Source organism: Staurois parvus, unplaced genomic scaffold, assembly GCF_062004578.1.
Source record: "Staurois parvus isolate SC_StPar_1 unplaced genomic scaffold, SC_StPar_1.0 ptg000014l, whole genome shotgun sequence".
NCBI lineage: Eukaryota > Metazoa > Chordata > Amphibia > Anura > Ranidae > Staurois > Staurois parvus.
In genome coordinates this window covers 2,186,975-2,205,558 of record NW_028317810.1, presented here as the reverse complement: position 1 = coordinate 2,205,558, position 18,584 = coordinate 2,186,975, and the positions used below count along the sequence as shown (strand labels likewise).

The 18,584-nt window shown below is 40.8% G+C and overlaps 1 protein-coding gene across 3 annotated transcripts in view; it reads left to right on the top strand.

Annotated features, from left to right (window-relative positions):
• ACAD10 (acyl-CoA dehydrogenase family member 10) overlaps positions 1-18,584 on the top strand; it is an 81,283-nt gene that overhangs the window by 46,122 nt on the left and 16,577 nt on the right. For all 3 annotated transcript variants that reach the window (XM_089676767.1, XM_089676775.1, XM_089676757.1), the window contains 4 exons: positions 8,703-9,106; positions 14,675-14,815; positions 16,344-16,481; positions 17,516-17,606. In XM_089676767.1, the coding sequence (XP_089532893.1) occupies positions 8,703-9,106; positions 14,675-14,815; positions 16,344-16,481; positions 17,516-17,606 (774 nt within the window). The remainder of the gene's footprint in view (positions 1-8,702; positions 9,107-14,674; positions 14,816-16,343; positions 16,482-17,515; positions 17,607-18,584) is intronic.

Genomic DNA, 18,584 nt, shown 5'->3' with positions numbered 1-18,584 from the left:
TCTGACACCCCATACATGTGTCTCACACAGCAGCTGTAGCATTGTTTGCACTCCTCCTCTCACCTTGCCAGATCACAGAACACTTTGCATCCTGTAATTCTGTACACAAAAGCCAAAGCTTTCTGTGAATGAGCTGGAGAGATGAGGGGCAGGCAGAGCTGCTGCTGTGTAGGAGAGTCATATGTCTCCTCTTGGCACGCAGGAGTACAGTGAAATCTATACTATCAGTGTTTAGTGAACAAGTAAACTTTAAACAAAAGAGAGAGAGCCAGGAGGTGGAATACACCTCCTTGGACTTAACCAGCACATTTAAATGTGTGAACCGCAGGGAAAAAGCACAATGCGATTTCCCTGCAGCTGCATTTTGAAAAAGGTGCAAGCACCTTTTTTTATGCAGGAAACGTAGGCACGGCAGCCCATTCAGGTCTTAAAACCAACACAGATGTGAACCTAGGCTTAAACTTTAGTCAACATCCTAAGATTTCATTAGTCAACAGGTGCATTATTCTCTGCGCTCAAACATACAGTATAAACAGACTCTTAGGGGGTCTAGTTATAAAACATTTGTTGGACAAATGTCACAAATTTCTGTACATGCTGCACAAATTCTGATCGTAATTTCTCTAATACAGTGGATATAAAAAGTCTACACATCCCTGTTAAAATGTCAGGTTTCTGTGATGTAAAGAAAATGAGAAAAGATAAATCTTTTCACAACTTTTTTCACTATTAATGTAACCTATAAACTGTACAACTCAGTTGAACAACAAACTGAAATCTTTTAGGTGGAGGGAAGTAAACATAAAAAAATAAAATAATATGGTTGCATAAGTGTGCACACCCTTAAACTAATACTTTGTTGAAGCACCTTTTGATTTGGTTCCAGCACTCAGTCTTTTTGGGTTGCAGATTGCAATGGCATCTCCTGTGCACAGCCCTCTTCAGATCACCCCACAGATTTTAGATCGGATTCAGGTCTGGGCTCTGGCTGGGCCATTCCAAAACTTTCATCTTCTTCTGGTGAAGCCATTCCTTTGTTGATTGGATGTATGCTTTGGGTTGTTGTCATGCTGAAAGATGAAGTTCCTCTTCATGTTCAGCTTTCTAGCAGAAACCTGAAGGTCTTGTGCCAGTATTGACTGGTATTTGGAACCGTTCATAATTCCCTCTACCTTGACTAAGGCTCCAGTTCCAGCTGAAGAAAAACAGCCCCAAAGCATGATGCTGCCACCACCATGCTTCACTGTGGGTATGGTGTTCTTTTGCTGATGTTCAGTGCTGTCTTCGCGCTAAACATATCTTTTTGACATATGGCCAAAAGATTCAACCTTGGTTACATCAGACCATAACATGCTTTTGGAAGACTTCAAATGTGTTTTTGCCAAATGTAGCTGGTTGGATGTTTTTCTTCGTAAGAAAAGGCTTCCATCTTGCCACTCTACTGCATAGCCCAGACATATGAAGAATACAGGACATTGTTGTCACATGTACCACACAGCCAGTACTTTCCAGATATTCCTGCAGCTCCTTTAATGTTGCTGTAGGCCTCTTGGCAGCCTCCCAGACTAGTTTTCTTCTCGTCTTTTCATCAATTTTGTAGGGACGTCCAGTTCATGGTAATGTCACTTTTGTGCCATATTTTCTCCACTTGATGATGACTGTCTTCACTGTGTTCCATGGTATATCTAATGCCTTGGAAATTCTTTTGTACCCTTCTCCTGACTGATACCTTTTAACAGTGAGATCCCTCTGATGCTTTGGAAGCTGTCTGCGGACCATGGCTTTTGCTGTAGGATGCGACTAAGAAAAATGTCAGGAAAGACCTACTAGAACAGCTGAACTTTATTTGGGGTTAATCAGAGGCACTTTAAATGATGGCAGGTGTGTACTGATTCCTATTTAACATGATTTTGAATGTGATTGCTTAATTCTGAACACATCTACATCCCCAGTTATAAGAGGGTGTGCACACTTCTGCAACCACATTATTTTAGTTTTTTATGTTTACTCCCCCCCTAAAAGATTTCAGTTTGTTTTTCAATTGAGTTGTACAGTTTATAGGTCACAATAAAGGTGGAAAAAGTTATGAAATTATTTATCTTTGTCTAATTTTTTTACTTCACAGAAACCTGACATTTTAGCAGGGGTGTGTAGACTTTTTATGTTCACTGTCATTTCTTCTAATAATTCAAGTAATTCCTATGATTGTCAATGCCATCTAGTTACCAAAATATAGTTTTCTAAAATACCTCTGTGAGAACATATATTGACTTATGACCACCAGCTGGCGCTAAGTGCGTTTGATGTCCATCCAAGGTGTTTTTATAAATATACCCCTTAATGGAATAATTGATATGATATGATATATGACAGTGGTGGGCAACCTTTTTTTTCAACTGAGCCAAATCTCGCCAAAACCACGATTGAAATTTATTTTGAGAGCCACATTTTTAAAACTGAAAATACATCTCCCATATAGTAATTCATCCCCCATAGTAATTCATCCCCCATATAGTAATTCATCCCCCATAGTAATTCATCCCCCATAGAGTAATTCATCCCCCATAGAGTAATTCATCCCCCATATAGTAATTCATCCCCCATATAGCAATTCATCCCCCATATAGCAATTCATCCCCCATATAGTAATATATCCCCCATAGTAATTCATCCCCCATATAGTAATTCATCCCCCATATAGTAATTCATCCCCCATAGTAATTCATCCCCCATAGTAATTCATCCCCCCATAGTAATTCATCCCCCCATAGTAATTCATCCCCCATATAGTAATTCATCCCCCATAGTAATTCATCCCCCCATAGTAATTCATCCCCCCCATAGTAATTCATCCCCCATAGTAATTCATCCCCCATATAGTAATTCATCCCCCATATAGTAATTCATCCCCCATATAGTAATTCATCCCCCATATAGTAATTCATCCCCCATATAGTAATTCATCCCCCATATAGTAAGTCCCCCCCCCATATAGTAAGTCCCCCCCCCATATAGTAAGTCCCCCCCCCATATAGTAAGTCCCCCCCCCCATATAGTAAGTCCCCCCCCCATATAGTAAGTCCCCCCCCATATAGTAAGTCCCCCCCCATATAGTAAGCCCCCCCCCATATAGTAATTCATCCCCCATATAGTAAGTCCCCCCTGTGTCAATTCACTTACCTTTGCTCAGCGCGTTCCTCTCGTCGTGCTTCCCGCGCCGTTCTGGTCTTCAGGGCGGACTGTGAGAGGAGAGGAGTTCGTCACGCTGCCCCGCCTACATCCTGGCTGCCCCGCCTACATACTGACAGCTGCAGAGTCCTGACTTTTGGGGCGGCCGCCCGAGAGGAGGGAGGGGAGCGGGCGGCCGTCCGAGAGGAGGGAGGGGAGGGGAGGGGAGGTGAGGGGGCGGCCGCCCGGCCGGCACACGCCCGTCCGAGAGGAGGGAGGGGAGGGAGGGGAGCAGGCGCCCGGCGCACAGAAGAGCCGCATTTAAGCTTGTAAAGAGCCGCATGTGGCTCGCGAGCCGCGGCTTGCCGACCACTGATATATGATATGGAGACAATATTGTTTAACATTTTTAGGGAACCCAAATAGCACTGTGCACGTTGGTGGATTTTGTTGGAATTTTCTTTTAAATAATTAGCACAGTAGCTAAGTATTATGAAAAGATGTAATGTAATTATTTTTTCCCCATAATATATTTATTGGAAAAAATTGCAATATCACATAGGCGACATAACCAATAAAAAGGGAACAATATCATCACCCTACACCGGGGGTCAGCAACCAGTAAATCTTGGCCAGGTGACTGGTAGATCACAGTCAGGGCTCGTTGATCCGCCATCCCAGTGCATCAAACACAGTGCAAAGCAGAGGGACTATTTATAAAGTTGGAGCTGTAGTAGGGAGCAATAGCCGCATAAGCCGATGTCTCCTCTGTAGTGCTGGCTCCTACGCCCTGTTATAGTTGGTGGGTGTAGCACCTGCCAAGCATGACCCATGCAAGTGAATGAGGCCCCTCTGCAAGTGCCCTGCAACCTTGTGCAGTACAGCAAACAAGGGGTTAAATAGACAACATTGTGTTGCTTTCTATTCACCTACTTTAACCCCTTGAAGCCAGCAGAAGCATGTAGTTGCTGGACGCTTGCAGAGTGCCCCATTTACTTGAATGGGTCTCGACTGACAGGCTGTAGCACCCACCAAAAGCAACAGGGAGTGTAATTCCTGCTAAGTCATGTTTACACCTTTGGCTGCTGCCTCAGCAGCTAAAGGAAGCAAGGATTGTGGGCGGTAAAACCATGAGTCAACCGCAGGGTTTTTACCCCCTCCCAACTTTACATGAGAATGAGTGCCATTGCTAGATGCAACTAAGGGTTCATTTGCAAGTGTAGATCGATTGCTGCTGCTGCTGCTGCTCTGAAAAGCAGTCCAAGTGTGTTTGACAGGTGGGGAGGAGGCTATGTTGCCTCTTCACCACCTGATTTAAACCCATGATTGCCGTGCAATGCATGCGACTGTGACACGGTCAATTAGTGGTTTCAATCAGGTGTGAGGAGGCGACACTGTGCCCGGTGATCTTTGACTTCTCCCATGTTGTTCAGGTAGATCTCCACCTCTTTAACCTCCCTGGCGGTATGATTATGTCAGGAATTTTGTACCAAAAGCGGTACCATTTTTTTGCATGGAAATTTGGTGTTATGTATTGTAGGCCTGCAATTATTAGTAATTACTTACTTAATAAATAATCATAAAAAATAATAATATAATAATAATAAATTTAATTCAATAATATAATCAAACCAAAAACACTGAAATTTGAAATATAGCGCCAAGTTCGCACATCACTGAGCAAAGTCGCAAAATCGTTTTCAGTGTCTGATGATGAATTTCCCCCATGAATCATTATCACTCAATTCTGCAAGTAGTTCTGATTTACTATCGCTGTTCTCTAGCCGGTCTAAAACCGATTTTGACCTAAAGGGACGCTTTTTGGACGCCGTGGACTCTTCTAAGTTTCCAGGCAGAAAGAACAGTCAAAATACAGGCAGGGCACAGGATAAAGCAGTAGGGACAAAATGTATGTGAAATGCTTTGATACAGGAATGTTTTGCTATGAAATAATCGTTTTAAAAAAAGTAATTTTTTTTTCATTTTCAAATTTGCCGCCGGTTCCGGTGCCCGTACATCCCGACGTCACAGGGACCGGAACACGGAAGCCAGATGCCGGCATCGGCCGGAGGAGATGGCCGGGGACGCTGCAGGGGACGCATCGCAGGAGCGAAGGACAAGGTAAGCGCTGTAGGGAATCCCTGTGCAACGCCGCATGGTAAGCCCGAGTGTAGCTCGGGGTTACCGCTTTTGGTACTGAAACTTTACCCCGAGCTACACTCTGGAATACCACCAGGGAGGTTAAGGTTGCCTATCCCTGCCCTACACAAAATGAGCCCTTGCGGGTCAAACCAGGTAATTCCAGATACATGTGATATAGAAGGGGGAAAACAGCCATGCAGTTTAATTTATTTTAATTTAACCCTGGTTCACACTGATACGGTGCGGAATTCGCAGCGTTTTTAGTGTGAATTCCACACCTCATCAAAATCGAAACTCGTTCATGCGAATCGCTGCCGGTGTGTATGTTAAGTTAACAACATCCAAAAATCGGCCCGCAAAACATGGTGCAATGTGCAGAATCAGATCGTATAGGTGTGAATACCCATGCGATCCGATTCTAGCGCGGACTTAAAAAAGGGTCCTGCACCTTTTTGGTGTGGGTGCGGTACAAAATGTATGGCTCCAATCGCACTGCATACAAATCACATGTGATTTGCACAGGAATGCAGTGCAGTTCCTGTGCGAATCACATGTGATAAACCGCACATATGTGAACCCAGGCTAAATCATGTCATCTTCACATTTTGACTAAATCATTAAGCTCTGGTTCACACCTGGCGACTTGTCATGCAGTTTTACAGTTTCAAATCGCATGACAAGTCGCACCCTATTGTCTGCAATGGAACCATTCAAATTGGTTGAACCGATTTTTAAAGTAATTCCTGCACTACTTTTTGTGATTTCAGGTGCGACTTGCATAGACATCTGTGCGTGAAGTCACACTGACATGTGACTTTGAAACCATGCGACTTCAAGGGAAATTGCACAATTTCAAAATCGGATCCAGTGTGAACCAGGGCTAGAAGAGCTTTGTCTAATCTTGTGTAAACACTCTCAGGCTGTTGGCTATACAAGCACAGCATAACCAACCTTTGGTATTTGTGATGGCCTCACATCCCTAAGCACAAATGTATACAACTTCTTTGGAAGTAGATGGGAGGGGCACTGTGGACACCTCCAACTCTTGGCTTTAAAGGAGAAAATATACGGTATATGATTAGGTTTAAATTGATACATAGATCGATCTACCCAACCACTCTCTGAGGTCAATCAGCAATTTAAAGCAGAATGAATGAAAATTCAAACTTCGTTTTTCAGGCCACTCCCTCCCAAATGAAAAAAAAATGCACAGTTAAATGAAATAAAGAAATAGGAAAAAGGTAAAAGTTACTTAACTTATAACTCAAGTTCCAGAAGTTTTATCTAGGTGAGGGTGACGCCTCTCAGTTTTTACTGTGGGATCCCTAAAAAGCAGATCATCTTAGATCTCTCAAGAAAACACTCTTGTCCAGCGCTGGAAAATCTTCTAGCGACAGCTGGAATCCTCAGTTTTCCTCGGATTCCACAGTGATCCTGCAGTCACACTTACTTTGGGAACCAAGGTGTAAGGTAAGTTTTTAATGTGCATTTTTTTATTCAAGGAGGAGCTGAAAAGTAATATCTTTTCATACAATGATTGGCTCCTTGTACTCAATACACTGCAAGAGACTGAAAGCAAGTCAAATGCAGGTATTTACTTGAATTTTTTTAAATTTGCTTGAATTTATGAGAAGATTGTAAATTGCCATAAGAAAATACATAGTTAAACACATTTTAAAATTTGTTTTCAGGGACATTCTGAAACTGGAACATTTAAAAAAAACACTTTATTCATCAGCTGATATAATATTTGTGTAATAGGATCTTAGAAGTCTGTTCAGATATACAGTGAGCAACATGATTTGTATGTTTTGTTATCATTCAAATTTTAGCAGCTTTATTAGAAACAGATCAATAACTGCAAGAAAAAAAAAAATTGATTTTGCCAGAAATCTTGTGAGCCAATAACTTTCTGTGCTCTCTGTTTGTGCAGTAGGGGGGGTTGTAGAGATGAAGAGGGTGGTAAAGAGATGAGGGGCAGTCTATGTCCTTTGCAATCCATCATAAGCAGGAAGGGCTGACAACACATGCTTTGTAATTCAGAGCAAAAAATACACTATGTTGTCATGTCAAAGAGAAGGTAGTAGCTCACTATATGTTTGGCACATCAAGTTTTTTTTTTGTACTTTCAGTGTTCTTAACCTCCTCCTGCCCACCATATAATGTAATGACAGGCGCAAGGCGGTTCTCTCGTTCTGGGAAGACATCATATGATGTCCTCCCACTCTAACCATGCGTGCGGGGCTCTGGAAGCGTGCAGCGCAGCGATCGGTGGTGCGCTGTGTCCCTCGGACACAGCGGATCAATGGAAAGAGCCAAAGATGTCAGCTCAGTCATGTGATCAGCTGTGTCCAATCACAGCTGATCGCATGTAAATAGGGAAATGCCGGTTATCGGCATTTCTCTCCTCACGAGCTGTCACGCTGACAGCTCGAGAGGAGAGGAGAGCCGGTAATCGGCATCCCTCAGAGGTGACATGTACACTGATCATCAGGGCACTAATGATCAGTGTAGCCCCAGCAGCGCCACCTGTCTATGCCCATAAATGCCACCTGCCAGTGCCCATCAGTGCCACATCAATGCTACATATCGGTGCCTACCAGTGCACATCAATGCCACATATCAGTGCCCATCTGAGCTGCCTTTCAGTGCCACCTATCAGTGCCAGTCAGTGCTGCCAATCAGTGCCAGTCAGTGCCGCCTATCAGTGTGCATCAGTGCCCGTCAGTGCTGCCTATCAGTGCCACCTAACAGTGCCAGTCAGTGCCGCCTATCAGTGCCATATATGAGTGCTGCCTTTTAGTGCCCATCAGTGATGCCTGTCAATGCCCATCAGTGCCACCTACTAGTGCCTCCTCATCATTGCCCATCAGTGCAGCCTCATTAGCGCACATCAGTGAAGGAGAAAAATCACTTATTTACAACATATTATAACAAAAACTAAGAAAATTTTTTTTTTTTTTTTTTCAAAATTTTTAGTTGTTTTTGGTTTGTTTAGCAGAAGAGGTGATTAAATATCACCAAAAGAAAGCTCTGTCTCAAAAAAATGATAAAAATGTCATATGGGTACAGTGTTTCATGACCGCACAATTGTCATTCTAAGTGCGACAGCGCTGAAAGCTGAAAACTGGCCTGGGCAGGAAGGGGGTATAAGTGCCCTGTAGGCAAGTGGTTAAAGAGATAAAACATGGGGAAATGTGAATATTGTCCACCAATGTACTGTCTTGAGCCTTGACATGTGCTTTAAGCAAAAAAGAAAACGAGGAGACATATTAATTTATTTGTTCACATGGCCCATGAAAACCGATGCAAGGGTTATTCTGGTGGTTCACAAGATTTTTAAAGCTTGCAAAATTGAACAGTCTAATGAACTCTGTTTCAATATCTTGTAGGACAGGCTAGTTCTGCAAATGCAGCAGCTACTGGAATGTTAACAGAATTCATGGCGAACATAGCATGGGATTTTGCTACAAAAGAAGGGTTTCGAATTTTCAAATCTCCCTCTGGATCCACGTCTAGAAATCCAACAACAAGATCTTACACTACTTGGAGTCTGCTATCAAGCCATAGATTTTCAGAGAAGAGAACATCTACATCCTCCAGAGACTCTCATCAATCTGCACAGATAAGTCACCTGGTCATCTCCCCTGATGGCCTTTCTAGCAAGGCCAAAGACCTGTACAGTAAATTAAAAGAGTTTATTGAAGTTCATATTTATCCTGCTGAACAAGAATTAAGAAATTACCAGTTTTCGGAGAAAAGATGGACTCCCCATCCTTTAACTGAAGAACTTAAGGTGAATAAAATGGATTAACGTGAAATTTGGAAGTATCATGGCATGCACAATAGAGGTAGCCCTATATGTAAAAGTAAAGCATTCCTTCCCCATTTCAATAGATGTCACTGTTCTGTCATATGACTGGTGACAAACAGTGGTTTCATGTGCATAGATGGAATAAGGAAGAATCTTTTGGCTCAATGTTCCTATGGAAGTCTCTATGTTTTCCTAGAAGTCATGTACCTAGTTCAGTGAAAGTTCATAGCAGTTAAAGCTGTATTAAACCCAAAACCAAAAATATTGCAGCTTACCATTCATTAGATGTGGTGACTACATTAGTTTTCTCTTTTTAGGCTTTTTTCCCTCTGTTTACACCTGGTGATCTGGCCAGTAGCATACATATTGTATTAGAGTGCCTATACTCAGGATGAAACAGCACAGACAGCAACATTGCCAGTTTGGAGAACAGGGGTAGTGTTAAATATACTAGCAGATTTATATACAATAGCAGATTGAAGCCAAAAAACGAAAACCAATGCAGGCATCACTAAGAATTGGTAACCTGCGAAATAATAAATGTTTGCTTTTGGGTTTAATACTGCTTCATTAATTTTGAGCTGAACTAAGTTTCATGTTGTTGGTGTTCCTTCTTGTCCATTTAAGGCAGAAGTGTAGGCAGACATAAACTGTCCTTTTTTAACCTGTTAATTATTTATTAAAAACTCTAAAATCTATATTCAAATAGTATCTTTATTTCCTGCATAGGAAGAGTCATACTGGAAGAGGAAGGGCCAAACCGTTAGGCTAATCAGGGTTTACTGAATTGCACAGTGCGCAGGCAGCCTGCTGATAGGAAGGGAGAGCATAGGGCTGATCTTAGCAGTATGTTGCGGCTCCTTCACTATCCAATCACAATCTAGGACAGTCCTTGATCAAGTTGTTTTGCTTTAACCAGGGGTGGACTGACAACTCATGGCGCCCTTGGGCAATAGGGGATCATGGGGCCCCTGTGTCCTCGTCCTCACTCAAACTACACCCAAAAAAGCCTATGAAAGGTACCAGGGGCATCTCATGGGGCCCCCTACTGACCCCAGGCCCTCGGGCAGTACCCGAGTGCCTGAAAGGTCAGTCTGCTCCTGGCTTTAACTGTAGGAGAGAAAAGGAAGGTCAGACTAGGTGTGTGGTCTGACATGGATGTCTGGCATAAAAGATTTGCTAAACAGAATTGTGAATGTTTTGATGGGTAAGATGACTTACAGTTATGCATTTCAACCATGAAGTTAGCGGTCTATACTTCCACTTAGATGCAGGGGACCCAGCAGGGGTTGCTAGTAGACCGTGATGTTGCTTTCCTTCCACTAGATGGCCTCCCAGTTCCTTCCAGATATGAGGGCTGAATGGATAAATATAGGTATCTCCCCTCTTGTAGTTTGGGGTCTGTCTCCTATTTCCTCTTCCTCCCCTTTGCTCCTCCGATTTAGGCCATGAAAAAGAAGAAAAATCCCCACATGGTGCTTATATCCTTTAAAAAGGTTTTAATGTGTCTCCTGACAAATACAAACTCACATTTCCAAAGATCAATACAGAGCGTTTTTTTAAAATTGTGTGCCCGCGCACAAAGACAGTACTCGCCGTTCCTCTGGTAGTGGCGTCGTGACGTCAGAGCCCCTCCCCTACGCGTTACGCCACAGGGTCACGTGGCTTCCTCAGGGGGATGTAATACGACGCCATGACGCTTCTGCCCTTATATAGGCCATTCCAGCGCCATTTTCCCGAAGTCCGCACGGAGGCGGCCATCTCTATGGGGCCAGATAATTGTTAATAATCCTGCGATGTGTACATATCTAGGACACATTGCTTATATTATGTCATCAAAATTAACACCCTCTTACTCTGACTTAATGTCACTAGTACTGTAATCGGGCCGGGCACCATCAAATACAATAATTATATAAACAAAAAACCTTTAATTGAACATATTAATAATCATGGCACTTGTCACCATTTAAATCTAAAAAAACCTTTTAATCAATGCTTTTAAAATAATATTAATGCAAGAAGGAACTAATTTAATTTATTACAAGGGGAGAAATAATAATGTAAATGATTATGTGTGAATGTTTTTATTAAAAAATATAAAAATATAAAATTAAAATTGACAATGAAAATAAAATAAAAATAAAATAAAATAAAAATATAAAAATAAAAATAAAATAAAAATATAAAAATAAAAATGATGATAAAAATGGAAATGAAAATAAAAATAAATGTAAAAGTAAAAATAGAAATAAAAATAAAAAGAAATGAATAAAAAAAGGAAATAAATATAATAATAAATATAAATATTGAATATTAAATAATATAAATACCAATAATAATACCGAAAAATGATATGAAATTATTTTACTTTGTAATAATGATTTAAAATATTATTTAAAATTATATGTTAATTTGATCCCCTTATTATTTGATCATGCAATCCTATCACCATTCATGAATGGATGTTATACTATATTTTAGTTTTTATTGTATTTCATTCTACATATGGAAAATATATATGATGTCAAAAATGTTTATTTATTTAAAGGTGATAATCTAAGAAATCATTACCATCAAGTGCACCACTCTTAAATGAATTGATGCCGCGATAACGTTGTGTCTACATGTGCATGCCCACCCGCACAAAAATGGGTATGTGCGTGGGCGCACACGAGCACACAACCGTCCCGGCATACTGTAAATATTGTATGTCTATCTAAGTCTCCTGAAGTGATGTACTCTTCATTAATAATTACTGATGAAACAGGATAAGTCAAATTCCTTATTCAGGCCTTTTGGATCCAAACAATCCATTTCGTATATCCATTTTGACTCCTTCTTACTAATCTCTCTAATTATGTTGTCCCCTCTCCAATGCTTAATGTGCCTTTCTATTCCCCAGAATTGTAAATGGGAAGCATCTGAGTTGTGAAATCGGCGGAAGTGTTGTGATACATGATGGTACTTGTAACCTCTATTTATATTATATACATGCTCTTTAATCCTTTCTTTCAAAGCTCATAATATAAGCAATGTGTCCTAGATATGTACACATCGCAGGATTATTAACAATTATCTGGCCCCATAGAGATGGCCACCTCCGTGCGGACTTCGGGAAAATGGCGCTGGAATGGCCTATATAAGGGCAGAAGCGTCATGGCGTCGTATTACATCCCCCTGAGGAAGCCACGTGACCCTGTGGCGTAACGCGTAGGGGAGGGGCTCTGACGCCACTACCAGAGGAACGGCGAGTACTGTCTTTGTGCGCGGGCACACAATTTTAAAAAAACGCTCTGTATTGATCTTTGGAAATGTGAGTTTGTATTTGTCAGGAGACACATTAAAACCTTTTTAAAGGATATAAGCACCATGTGGGGATTTTTCTTCTTTTTCATGGCCTAAATCGGAGGAGCAAAGGGGAGGAAGAGGAAATAGGAGACAGACCCCAAACTACAAGAGGGGAGATACCTATATTTATCCATTCAGCCCTCATATCTGGAAGGAACTGGGAGGCCATCTAGTGGAAGGAAAGCAACATCACGGTCTACTGTAACAGCAATAGACTTTCCATATATCTGCATAGATTGGGACGTTTATATCTCAGCTTAGATAAGGATTAGGAGTACACAGTCCTAATCACCGTCTCAGGTGGCACAAGTGGAGTGATGATAATACATTATTTGCACGTTTTTTTACTATTATTTATTTTTCCACATTTAATTGAGTATTGCACTTTATTATATATATATTTTTTACTGTCTTGGGCAATATTTGCATTTTTTGCACATGCAACAATTCTTTGCACATATTTATTATTGATCAAAGAGGTTTCTCTTTGTTTACTTGATTTGTGGCACATTATATTATATATTTTTTTACATTTTTACACACATAATTTTTAGTTATTTATAATTATATTAATTATAGCACTGGGTATGTTTTAATTTTATTCACATTATATTATTATGAGATTACATTTATTTATATTTATTTAATTTATTTTTAATTATACATTATAATATATTATATTATATATCACCAAATAATATTTTGAGGAGCGCAACACATATAATATTTTATTTTTCTATTTTTACACAGTATTTTGAGTATGTGTTTCATGTGTTGATGCACCACTATATTTAAAATAGTTAATTAATTGTAAGCACTTTTTTGACACCATAGTAGCTCACAAGTATACACCCTTATAAAAAGGGGTTGCTAGTGATTAGCTATGAGCAGAAGGCACATTGAAAGCATTGATTATTTGCAAATGATTGATGCAGACTGTCTGCGTCTAGGGTTGTTGGGACCCCCAATGGCATCTAATTGCTAACGGCCACATTTAAAAGTGTGAATGAGGCCTTAAGGGGCTAAGATTGATATGTTCTGAGTTAAATAAAACTACCAATATATCTGCAATTTTTAATGTGGAGAGGCACCAAAACGCAGTGCTGTACTGGAAATTGTGTTCTTTTATTTACTTATTTTAAACAGTATTGTTTAAATGTTTTCTTTAACCGCTTCCTGACCGCCCTATAGCAGAACTACTGCTACAGGGTGGCAGAGCTGCGCAAAATCACTTATGTATACATGATTTCGCATTTCTAGGAGGTGCGCTCGCTGTCCTACTTGCGCCGCCATTGGTGGCTACAGCTGTTAATCACTGATTCCCGGCCGGAGATTCCCCGCCGGCACCCGGCAATTGCCAAGGAACACTGACAGGGGAGAGACCTGTATGTAAACAACACAGATCTCTTCCCCTGTCAGCTCCAGCATGCTGCTTTGTATTGCTCTGCACAGCAGAGCAATACAAAGCAGCATGCTTACATAGTAAAACAGCACATATTGTGAAACACACAGCGCACACAGTTAACCCTTTGATTGTCCCAAATGTTAACCCCTTCCTGCCCAGTGTCATTAGTACAGTGTCAGTGCTTTTTATTAGCACTGATCTCTGTCTTAGTGTCACTGGGGATGTCAGTGGTAGTTAGTCAGTTCCCCACCAGTGTCAGAATGCCCGCCGCAGTCCCACTATAAGTCGCTGATCACCGCCATTACTAGTATATATATGAAAAAAAATTCCAGTATATATACCACCATCTTGAGACTCTACAACTTTCACATAAACCAATTCATTTACATGTATTGGGTTTTTTTTAGCAAAGACATATAGCAGAATACATTTTGGCTTAAATGTATGATGACATTTGATTTTTTTTACTGTATATGTTTCATAGCAAAAAGTCAAAAACATTCGGGGTTTTTTCCCAAAATTGACGGTCTTTGTTTATAGCGCAAAAAATAAAAAATGCAGAGGCGATCAAATACCACTGAAAGAAAGCTCTATTTGTGGGAAGAAAAGCAAATAAATTTCATTTGAGTGCAGAGTTGCATGACCGCGCAATTGTCAGTAAAGTAACGCAGTGCCATATTGCAAAAAATTGCCTAGTTAGGAAGGGGGGGTAAATCTTCTGGAGGGCAAGTGGTTAATCTGACGGCAAAGTTGTATGTGTGTTTTCTAACAGCCTGTCAACATTTGTTTGATAGGAAAAAGCAAAATCACAGGGACTGTGGAATCTTTTCCTACCTTTAGAGAGCGACCCAGAGGGTAAATATGGTGCTAAGTTGACAAACGTGGAATATGCTCACCTCTGTGAATTAATGGGAACATCTCTGTATGCCCCTGAGGTATGTTGTATTGTATAGCAGTATATCACCAAAACATTCCTTCTAAGTGCACATATTAATATTTTATACCATCAGTGTTTTTTAATGTTGTTATGTTAGGTGCCCCTCCCTCATAGTACTTAAAGCCCCCCCCCATAAAAAAACAAAACAAAAACTTTTTATTAATATAAATATGAAGATCATAAGACAGAGATACAAGATGGCAGCTTGATTTTCTAAATCAGGGATCTCCAAACGTTCTAAACAAAGGGCCGGTTTACTGACCTTCAAACTTTAGGAGGGCTGGAGTGGTCAATGGAAGTAGAAAATGTCCCAGTGTCAGTAGGATTAAAAAAAAAAGACATTGTGCTTGTAGTCAGTGGAAGGAGGAATAGTGTCCAGTCATTGATATTAGTGGGAGGAATACTGCCCCATCATTGGTATTAGTTGGAGGAATAGTGCCCCATCATTGGTATTAGTTGGAGGAATAGTGCCCCATCATTGGTGTCAGTGGGAGGAATAGTGCCCCATCATTGGTGTCAGTGGGAGGAATAGTGCCCCATCATTGGTGACAGTGGGAGGAATAGTGCCCCATCATTGGTGACAGTGGGAGGAATAGTGCCCCATCATTGGTGTCAGTGGGATGAATAGTGCCCCATTATTGGTGACAGTGGGATGAATAGAGCTCCATCATTGGTGTTAGTGGGAGGAATAGTGCCCCATCATTGGTATTAGTGGGAGGAATAGTGCCCCATCATTGGTGTCAGTGGGAGGAATAGTGCCCCATCATTGGTGACAGTGGGAGGAGGTGTGCCAAATCATTGGTGTCAGTGGGATGAATAGTGCCCCATCATTGGTGACAGTGGGAGGAATAGAGCTCCATCATTGGTGTCAGTGGGAGGAATAGTGCCCCATCATTGGTATCAGTGGGAGGAATAGTGCCCCATCATTGGTCACAGTAGGAGGAATAGAGTACCATCATTGGTGTCAGTGGGGGGAATAGTGCCCAATCATTGGTATTAGTGGGAGGAATAGTGCACCATCATTGGTGTCAGTGGAAGGAATAGTCCCCCATCATTGGTGTCAGTGGGAGGAATAGTGTCCCATCATTGGTATTAGTTGGAGGAATGGGGCCCCATAGTTGGTGCCCAGTAGTGCTTATAGTGGTAGAAATAGTGCCTCCTTGTTGGTATCAGTGGGAGGAATAGTACACCGAGGGCAGATAGAGGCAAGCAAAGGGCCACAGTTTGGAGACTACTGTTCTAAATAACTCTATACCCACTGTGATCTGTTTTGCACAATTGTTATTCGTATCTAACACTCTGTTAACAAAAAAAAAAATACCCCTTCAATATGTCTGCTGTACCCCCTGGTATAAACATAATGTGGGTTAAGAAACTGGATAAAGTAGCACATTATTTGTGTTTTCAAGATATACAGTAGTTGACATCTCTTTTTTTCTTTCCTAATGGTATTTTAAATACATTTTGAAGCATTAAAATTGTGTTTTATTGGGTTTTTAGTGATTGTTTTATACTTTTATTTGTAGATCTTCAATTGTTCAGCCCCAGACACAGGAAATATCGAAGTGCTGGTTCGCTATGGGACAGAGGAACAGAAGGAAAGATGGTTGAAGCCACTATTGGAAGGAGAGATCAGGTCCTGTTTTGCTATGACTGAACCAAAGGTAAAACACTATTTAATCTAATATATTAGTATCTAAAACATGCTTTACATGCACTGAGAAAATGAAGGATTCACCGCACAGCTGGACTGTGGAAAACATTTTTCTTCGTTTGTTAAACAGGCAGTAGATATAGCTTGTATGAATTTCATGGTTACGTGTGCTTTTTAAAGAGCAGCATTCAGTGAGAAGTCTTTGAAAAAGCACACATATGTATAAAATGTGCAGGAGCTGTAATCTGTGCTATTTAATAAACTGAGAAAAATGTTTTCCAACTTCTGGTTGTGTGGTTGATTTCTCATAGTCTTGGTACTTTGCTTCCAGCGAGACAAACCAGACCAGCTGTAGTAGATGGGCGGGTGTAAACAGGGGCGTATTTACCGCAAGGCAAACAAGGCGTTTGCCTAAGGCAGCATTTTTCAGGAAGTAACACATGTGGCAGCTGGTGACTGAGGATGGAGAGCAGGTGAGGCACAGCAGTGTGGGTTGCGGGCTGAAGGCTGGTGAAGGGTGTCCGACTCTTGTTTCCTGATCATTGTCCGAGATCAGCGCGGAAGGAAGATGTTGGGCTTTCCTGATCATGGCTCCCCGGGTGGCGGGCAGGGGGAGTGCTGGAATCTCTCTCTCCCCACCCCCACATGGAGGGTGGTGTGATTTCACTCTTGCCTAGGGCGGCACAAAACCAAAATACACCACTGCATGTAAGGGCTAAGACCTAGTGGGGGGGGCGGTTTGTTTTATATGTATCTGAATGCTTCACATTTCGTTTCTGGTTTTCTACACATTAAGAACATGCCCTGATTTAATATCTTAAAGGTGTCTTCCATTTTTAAAAATCGCTGCACCTCTCCCCTTTTAGACAATTGTGCTTGGTGCTTGTCAACTTTAGTATGTCTTGATATACTACAAAAATAACAGGCTGTTTTTAGATTATCAAAACATGCAGGTACTTATCATTGTGTTTAATATTGCTTTTGCTGTGTTTTGTAAGTCTATCCATACTAGTACCAGAATAGCCTTTTTATATTCTGCCATAGGTTGCCTCTTCTGATGCCACAAACATTGAATCTTCAATAACAGAAGATGGGAACTCATACATTATTAATGGCCATAAATGGTGGACATCAGGTATGTATTATGCCTGTGTGTGCTGTGAATATACCTGTTTTGCTTTGCGTATATGTGAAATATTTGCAAGGGTGTTCTATCATAATTTCAGGGCTGATTCTTAATTCATATCTTCTGTACACTGATAATACTTTGGGTTCAATGTCCATTCTCTTCCTACCAGAAAAGCAAATGCTATCTGTAACCATTGACTATGAAGTCATTTTGCATCTCAGTGAAAGAACTTACTTCAAATCTTCCTTTTCCATAACCTAAACTATTGCGTTCGGCAGAATTCTGACATTTTAACCACTTCCCGTCCGGCCCATGTACATAAACAGCCGGACGGGAGCAGTGCCGATGCGGGTTGCCGTTTATAAACGGCGCCCACATTAACTGCCTTTGCGCACTCCCGATCTCTGTACGGGACCTCTGGGTGAGGTCCCGATTCATGTGATTGGCCAATCAGTGATCACATGAATAGTAGTAAGCAAGATGTCACTTCCTGACATCATTGCTTACTACTAGTGAAATCTGTGAATGATCACAGAGGTCACATGGAACAAGGCTATTCACAACAACCTTGTACCATGTGACAAGCTGTGACCAATCACAGCTCTCACAGTATTTCTCAGTGGCTGCAAGAATGCAGCCAGAGAGAAGGAGAAAGTATTACTTTTACAGCCTTTATGGGTGTAAAAGCAATCTGTGTAAAAAAAAGAAAAAATCACCCTCCACAAGTAGTACAGTGTCACTATGGTGACACTGTACTGCTAGGGTGACGGTATGTTAAAAAAAACCAAAAAAAAAAAACACATAAATAATAATATAAAAAAAAAATAAAAATGTAAAAAAATAATAATTTTTGGTTATAAACTAATTTGGGTTATTTTTTTTTACTAAAAAGATAGCTGAATACATTTTGGCCAAGATTTATAAAGAAAGATTATTTATTTGCAAAATTTTAGAAGAAAAACACTTTTTTTTTTCAAAATGTTT